The sequence below is a fragment of the Tupaia chinensis genome, unplaced genomic scaffold, assembly GCF_000334495.1.
Source record: "Tupaia chinensis unplaced genomic scaffold, TupChi_1.0 Scaffold000159_1, whole genome shotgun sequence".
Classification (NCBI taxonomy): Eukaryota; Metazoa; Chordata; class Mammalia; order Scandentia; family Tupaiidae; genus Tupaia; species Tupaia belangeri.
Window position 1 is genome coordinate 3,298,047 of NW_006159630.1, and position 8,010 is coordinate 3,306,056.

The 8,010-nt window shown below is 50.0% G+C and overlaps 1 protein-coding gene across 4 annotated transcripts in view; it reads right to left on the bottom strand.

Annotated features, from left to right (window-relative positions):
• Positions 1–6,575: 6,575 nt before the first annotated feature.
• C1QTNF1 (C1q and TNF related 1) overlaps positions 6,576–8,010 on the bottom strand; it is a 20,289-nt gene continuing 18,854 nt past the window's right edge. For all 4 annotated transcript variants that reach the window (XM_014586742.2, XM_014586743.2, XM_014586741.2 and 1 more), the window contains exon 5: positions 6,576–8,010. In XM_014586742.2, the coding sequence (XP_014442228.2) occupies positions 7,991–8,010 (20 nt within the window). In that variant the 3' untranslated portion in view covers positions 6,576–7,990.

Sequence of the window (8,010 nt, forward strand, 5' to 3'; positions counted from 1 at the left end):
AATGGACTCCCATATCGCTGACTGTAATTTGAATCCTGGACCTGGTGGCTTGAAAATCACACTGGGCACATGTGCGTGCGTGTGTGCATGCCCAAACTCCCAGGAGGAGAATGGAGAAGGGATTGCGGCATGACCATTCCCCTTGTGGGTGATTTCTCAGTTCCCGTCTCTCTGTCTGTCTCTCCGGCAAGCGCACACACTCTATGGCAAAAATCTCTCTTTAAAAAAAAGGAGTAGAGCTGAGACAAGATGGAGAAATCACAAAACAAGACTCTTTGACCCTTTGAAAAGACTAAAATGGGCAAACCTTTAGTCAGAAGGACTAAGGAAACAAATTACACAAAGCGGAAATGAAGGTGGGGCCACTACTGCTGACTCTGCAGCTCTGATGGGCCGTTAAGAGAGTCCTATGAACAACTCACTCCAGCAAATTGGGTAACCTAGGTGAAACGACTAACTCCCAGAATACAAACCTACCAACTAAATCACGAAGAGAGAGAAAACCGGTTTTATTTTTCATCTTTGTGTAGATTTTCTCCCTTTGCTTTATCTTATAATTCCCTGGCTTTCCTCTTCAGCTCTGTGTGATACGCTGTTATAGTCATCTACTGAGTCCTTGTTTTCACTTGTTTTGTTTTTCATTTTTACAGTTCCCACTTGGTTTCCTTCTTCTTTTCCTTCTTCTTCTTCTTCTTCTTTTCTTCTTCTCCTTCTCCTTCTTCCGTTTGCCAAAGGGTGCATGCACATGCCAGAGAGAGATGCGAGAAAGAGAACAGGAAAGTGAGAAATCACAAGTCACCTCCCTGGGGGGCATGCCATGTTCCAATCCCTTCTCTTCCAGCCTCCTCTCGGGATTCTGCCCCGCACACATGTGCTCAGTGTGTTTTTCAAGCTGTGGGATCCAGAACTTGAACCTTGCAAATGGCCATGTGGGATCCAGCCACCTTAACCTCCATGCCACTTGCTGGTCCCAGGTTATTCTTTTTTAAAGTTTATTCTGTTCATAGTAGAAAGTACACATGTGCAAGAGAGAGAGAAAGCAAGAGAGGGAGACAGAGAGAAGTCCATAAACAAAAACAAAAGAATTATTTGGTTTAATTTTATTATTATTATTTTATAATTATTTTATTTGTTTGTTTATTTATTTATTTATTTATTTATTTTGGAGAGGTTTTTGCTATAGGGCGCGTGTGCTCGCCAGACAGACAGAGAGAGACAGAGAGACAGAAAGTGAGAAATCACCCCCCAGGGGGGATGCCCACGCCGCAATCCTTCTCCTCCATTCTCCTCTCATGATCTTGGGCACACACGCACACGCGCCTGGCGTGAGTTTAAACCACCGGATCCGGGACTCAAACCGCGGTCAACTATGTGGGAGTCCAGCAACATAGCCATTATGCCAACTGCTGGTCCCTTTATTTATTATTTTGACGAGAGACAGAGAGAAAAGGAAAGTGAGAAAGCAAGCCACCAGGTCCAGGACTTGAACCACAGTTGCCATATGGCAGTCCAACACCTTAAGCACCATGCCACCTGCTGGCCCTTAATTTTATTTATTATTATTAATAATAATTATTTTACCACAGAGAGAGAGAGAGGGAAAGTGAGAAAGCAAGTTGTCAGGTCTGGGACTTGAACTGTGTTTGGCCAAGTCGGTGCCCAGTGCCTTACCCACCATGCCACCTGCTGGCCTAGCCCCTGAACATCTTTAGTAAGTAGTATTACAAGTTGCTTGGGCAACTGACTTAGGAGCTATCTCAATTGAACAATTGGAACGTTTTCTGTCTTATAGCAAAGAAGTTTCCCAATCACCCAGGACATGTGGGCTTCTAATCCTATTTGTCCAAGTCTCTGAAGTGGACACGGTCATCCTCGCCTGGCCATCTGCAAAGCAAGAAATGGGCTGTGCTCCATCCCGCCCTAGGAGGGGTCGGATACTGGGGCCAACAGAGGCAGGGGCACTTGAGGTCGCGGTGCCTTCCCAGTCGCTCCTCTGGCTGAGCGGGGACTTCAGCGAGGGAAGCAGGGTCCTCAGTTAGTCACTCCTTCTGGAGTGCTTCCCTGGCACCTGAATTGGCCTCTTGCATTTGAGTGATCTCACCCATCATTTGACTTGAAAATGCTTGTTGAACAATGTTCTTGGACGAACTATCCCTGACACCCACACCCCTCCTCACTGGCCCCTGCCCTTGGCCCCATCATAAGCCAGGACCAGTATAATGGGATTGACTCAGAAGGTCACCACTCCAGAGTGCCAGGATCTCCTGGCCCTCGTCAAACAGGGGCAAGACAACCTGGCACTTTCTTTGTGTGTATGTGTTTGTTTCAATGGCTTTATTGGAGATATGTTTACATGTTATGCAATTCATTCATTTAAAGAGTACAGCTCAATGGCTTTAGCATAGTCACAGAGGTGTGCAACTTTCACATCAATTAATTTTGAACATTTTTATCATTAGCTGCTAGAGACCCACAGAAATGCCATGCTTCTAGAATACTGTGGATCTATGAACTCTGAGTGAATGAGTGCATGCATGCTAGGGAATGCGGCCTTCCTGTCTGCAAACAACAGGAGGTCATTTGATGGGTGTGTGATCTGACAAATGTGTTTTCCAAATTCTCAGGTGTTCTGGCCAGTCTCTGGCGTCATTTAGCCATAGCCCCCTAATTGATACCGATTCCAACCTGTTCCAGGAAATCCCCTTATTGTTCCAGTTCTCTAAAAGACAATTTTCTCTAAAAATGACTTTCCTTCCTCCTTTGCCCTAATAAATACGAAGGACAAAAGAGGCTCAGCAGGCGCATCCCTCGTACGGCCTCTCGCTCTCCTTCTCGACTTAGATCTCTGTGGTATTCCATGTGCGCTTCAGGTGACTCTCTGCTGGTCAGAAGAGTCGTAAGTAGCCATTCATAAATTGATTAGCATTTACTATTAGCAATCACTCCTCATTTTCCCCATTCTCCCCACACCCCGCCACTAGAAGCTCCCAACTTAACTTCCTGTCTCTATGGATTTCCCTATTCTGGACATAGCATGTAAGTGGAATCATACCACGTGTGATCCTTTAGTCTGACTTCTTTCGCTTAGGGTAATGTTTTTGAGTTTGTCCGTGTTGTGGCATGTGTCAGAATTTTCATCCCTTTTGTTGCTGAATAACATTCCATCACAATCCCCTCACCAGCTGATGTACACTGGAGTTGCACCCACATTTCTGCTGTTAAGAATAAGGCTGCAATGGACACCCATCAGCAGGCTCTGGCATAGATATCCACTTTCACTTCTTTTGGGTACATACCTAGAAGTAGAATCGCTGGGCCGGTTACAGTTCTGTGTTTAATCTTCTGAGGAGTTGCCAGATGGGTCTCCAAAGGGGGAACACTACTTTATGTTCCTGACCATAGAACAAGAGGCTCCAGTTTCTCCACATCCTCACCAACACTCCTGATTATGTCTTCTTGATTATAGCCTTCTCATTGGTTGTGAAGTTGTATCTCACTATGGTTTGGACTCACATTTCCCTGATGGCTAGTGGTGTTCATACATGCATTGACTATTTGGGTATCTCCTTCAGAGAGATGTTTATTCAGATGCTTTGCTCATTTTTCATTGAATTATTGGCCTTTTTGAGTTGCAAGAGTTCTTAATAGAACCTAAATATAAGTTCCTTATGAGATTTATGGTTTGCAAATATTTTCTCCCATTTTGCGAGTTGTCCCCCGTTTTTTCTTTTTCTTTTTTCTTTTGCCAGAGGGCACATGCACTTGCCAGAAAGAGAGAGAGGGAGAAGTAAAGTGAGAAAACACACCCTACGGGGGATGGTCACACAGCAATCCCTTCTCCTCCGTTTCTCCCTCCTTTTGGGATTTTGGGCACGCATATGCATGCACCCAGATATTTCTCAAACCATCAGGTCCAGAACTTGAACAGTGATGTGAGCCATGTGGGTTCCAGCGGCCTTAACAACTATGATCAGCTTCCAATTTCTTGACTGTGGCTTTTAAAACCCAGAGATTTATAGGCCAGCAGGTGATGTGGTGGTTGAGAAATTGGACTTACACATGGCTAACCATGGTTCAAGTCCTGAACCTGGCAGTTTGCTTTCTCACTCACTCTGTCTCTCTGGTTAAAATTGAGGAATAATGATAATAAATAAAAATTTAAATAAATAAATCTTTTTTAAAAATCCAGAGGTTTAAATTTTGATGACATCCAATTTATTGATGTTTTTCCTTTTAGTGTGTGTGCTTTTGGTGTCATAACAAGAATACATTGCCAAATCCAAAGTCATAAGGATTTATACTTAGGATTTCTTCTAAGAATTTAGTAGTTTTAGCTCTTACAGTTATTTATTTTTATTTTTATATTTAGAGGTTTTAATTTTTGGCCTCAGGGTACATATGCTCATCAAAGAATGAAAGATAGACAGATACAATGAGAGGGAAAGTGAGAAATTACACCTCTCCCTGAGCAGGGATGGCCACACTGCAATCCCTTCTCCTCCGTTCTCTTCCCGGGATCTTGGGCTTGCATGCACACACCCCTGGTGTGAGTTTGAAGCCACCAGGTCCAGGACTTAAACCATAGTCAGCCATGTAGGATTCTAGCAACATCACTGCTATGCCATCTACTGGCCCTAACTCTTATATTTAGACCTTTGATCCATTTTGAGTTTGTTTTGTATATGGTGTGAGGTAGGGACCCAATTCCTTTCTTTTGCCTGTGGATGTAGTTTGTTTTATGTATTATTTTCTGTAACTTTCTATTTGCTGTGGGTTTGGTTTTGTTTTCTTTTCTCACACTCCGAGCAAGAATGTCTCATTTTATCCCAGTTACTGTGGCTCAATAACATGAGCTTGCTATTGTGTCTTGTGTTCCCATGGCAAACCACACAGAAGATTAACCTTGAGAACTAGGATGGGAGTACGCTCCTCACCCCCATCTTTGGCTATGGAGACTCTTGAAAGTTCTAAGTAAGTAACTCCTTCCTCTGGCTGAGTCATCAGCTATTTCTAAGTCCGTTTACTGAAGCACTAATATTTGTATTGCAACCGAATTTTCATGTCTTTCCCACAGATAGTTAGCAGTTTATGACTGGCTAGGGATAGAAAACAGGAAAAGAACCCAAATGAATAAACTGTTTGGGGAGGGCATCAGATGGACCAGATAACCCAGTACCAAGCATGCTATTCTGAGGCTGGCATCCGTGCCACACTGTATCCAAGATCCAGCAAAGTCCTCTGCAAGGCAGGCACCTCGTGGTGCCTCTTTGTGCCCTCAGCACCAAGAGTGTGATCTGCCATAGGCTCTGCAGAGCAAGGTAAATATCTGAGTGGAGCATAAATACCAGCAAGAATGGGCTGTGGGTGGGGACAGCACCAAGAGTGCAGGACTTCCACAGGGTCACTGGGCAGGCTCTGGAGCCAGCACTGCCCCCTTTCTTAGGTGGCTCAACCAGCATTGGGACAAGTGTGAAACTGTCCATGTGACTGTCCCCAGAGATGAAGCTGACTCATTGCTTCTCAGCCCTTTAGGAAACACACTGGGCCCCACTTCCAGCTGCATGAAAAGCACATCTACTGTCACATGCCTTCTTCCTGTGAGGGAAGCGGGTGGCTGCTCTTTGTCCCACCGAGAATAAGACTGCCATGTCGCCTGCTCCAGTCTGGCTCTATCCCGAGGCTAAGCATGGTCCTGGTCATCCCAGGACCAGGCAAAGGAAGGAGACCAGCTGTCCGGCATCCCGCTGGCAGCAGGGGAGCAAGGCAGCATCTGTCCTGCTGGCTGGCAGCTGGGTAAGGACCTAGACGCTGACCCAGTGGGCCAGCCAGGGGAGAGGGATATCCGTCCTTGGACGCGCAGGCATGAAGGGGCTCTTGGCAAGTGTATCGAGCCTTAGGTTAGTGCAGTAAGTTGAGCTGCACCTGTCCAAAGTACTTGCAGATGTGCCCTGTTTAGGAATAGGGCTTTTGCAGATGTAATTAAGACTCTTAAAAGGAGCTCCTTCTGGATTTGGGGTGGGTCCTAAATCCAACGAGACTGGTGTTCTCATAGGAAACGGGGGAGGGAGACATGGCGTGCGGAGAACGCTGTGTGAGGGTGGAGGCAGAGACTGGGGCGTTGCTGCCCCCCGCTAGGGAATACCTGGGCCTCCAGGGGCAGGAAGGACCCTCCCCTGGAGCCTTCGGAGGGAGCACAGCCCTGTTCACACCTGATTTTGTACTTCAGGCCCCTGGGACTGTGAGAGAACACACGTCTGCTGTTTGTGGCAGTTCGTCACGGCCGCTGGGACTCTCCTGCAGTGGTCCGGGCTGTAACGCCAAGGCCGAGGCACCAGCTGTGTGGCTTCTGCTTCTCCGGGGTGCCACAGGCCCACTCAGGACAGCAAGCAGACCTGCCCTAGCACAAGCGCCCAGCCCGGGTGGCCGGCTGTGCCCGGTACCTGCTCACTGGGCACCTGAGCCCCAGCTACGAAGCTGAGGGCCTCCACGGCCCACGAGCGGCGAGAGCTAGGTGTCGGGGTGGGGCAGAGGAAAGGAGGGCATTCAGTTCAGTGAGCAGACTGACGAGGCCGGGGTGCTGGAAACGCAATTCTGAATTTAATGTTCTCTGGAAAGAGCAGGGGAAACGCGAGTGGCAGGCCCTGCTCACGGGGCGGCCGTGGACACGCAGCGGTTGGTCTGACCAGCAGAGGGAGGTGTGCCCAGACCAGGCCCAGGGAGGGATGAGGGCCCCAGCACACCCCAGGGTCAGCAGGCAATGGCAGGAAGGCCTGCTTGGGGGGCTCAGGGATCAAAGCAGGAGTGAAGGCCCTGGTGTCAGATGGGGTGAGGGAAAGCTGTGGTCCCCAGGTAGGTGCGTTGACCCCGTAGCCAGGGCGCAGGCTGCCAGCTGCTGCACTGGTGGCCCTGGAGGGGGACACAGGAGCCTCTGCCCCTGCCAGCTGCCCTGCTGGTGAGTAAGCACCAACCAGGCTGGGTCACACTCTTCCTCTTCCACTCTAGTCTTGCTCTCTGAGCCTCCCAGGAGGCCTGGGAACAGGCCGAGGAGGGTCTTCCAGCTCTCCCCTGCCCCGGGGCCCAGAGAACGTCTCTCCCAGCTGCAAATAGCAGGATGCCGAAACTATGGGTAGGACTCTGACCGGTGTGTGTGGCGGGGGCGGGGGGGAAAAAAAATAAAGGTCCAGGTGGTTCATGGCTGGTGCGTCAGGGGCAGAGGCGGAAGCCAGTGCTGGGGTGCAGGCATAAGGACCCCACCCAGGACTTGGGAGGGTGGCTGAGGAGGGGAGCGAGGCCAGGCCTGGGTGTGCCGGGAGCTTTGCTCCTCACAGGAACGACTGCGGGCCTGCCCAGAGCTGTCAGCTCCATCGAGCAGGCCGCGTCTACCAGCCCAGAGCCAACCGCACGGGGGCAGGGCTGGCCCTTCGAGCTGAGGTTTGCTGCTCAGCCCAGCCCCTCACCACCACAGCTCAGAAAGATTCGGTTTTCCTGCATCCAACAACTCTTGGGCCTGGCCTCGACCACATTTCCGCCTAACCTCAAGTGAAAACCACGCCCCTGGGAGCCAGCAGCCGGCTGGAAATGCCAAAATAATGAGTCCCTTTTTCCTCCGCAGTTTACTTTGCTCCTTGCAAGCCCTTTAGAAGTTGCTTAATTATTCCCAGGGCCAGGAGTGGGGTGCTATGCCCGGGATGCTACACCCCGCCACTGCTCATAGCACGCTGGGTGGGGTCATTACGACTGTGTACACAGCGGGGAGCTGGAGCCCTGGCCCTTCCCGGGCGCCCCACCCCCACGACTTCCTCCACCCTCAGAGCTCTGCGAAGGCGCCAGGGTCTGGGAGCACTAGGCCACCGGGCTCCCCTCCACCACCGATGCCAAAGCTGGGGAAGCGGAGGCCAGGACTGCAGGGTGGGAGAGGCGACGGGTCAGCCTGGGGCCGGACCGTGGGGCACACTCTGTGCAGGGCGGGTGGTGGGAGGGGCGGCACCCGCTAGGGCTCGGCGGCGTGCT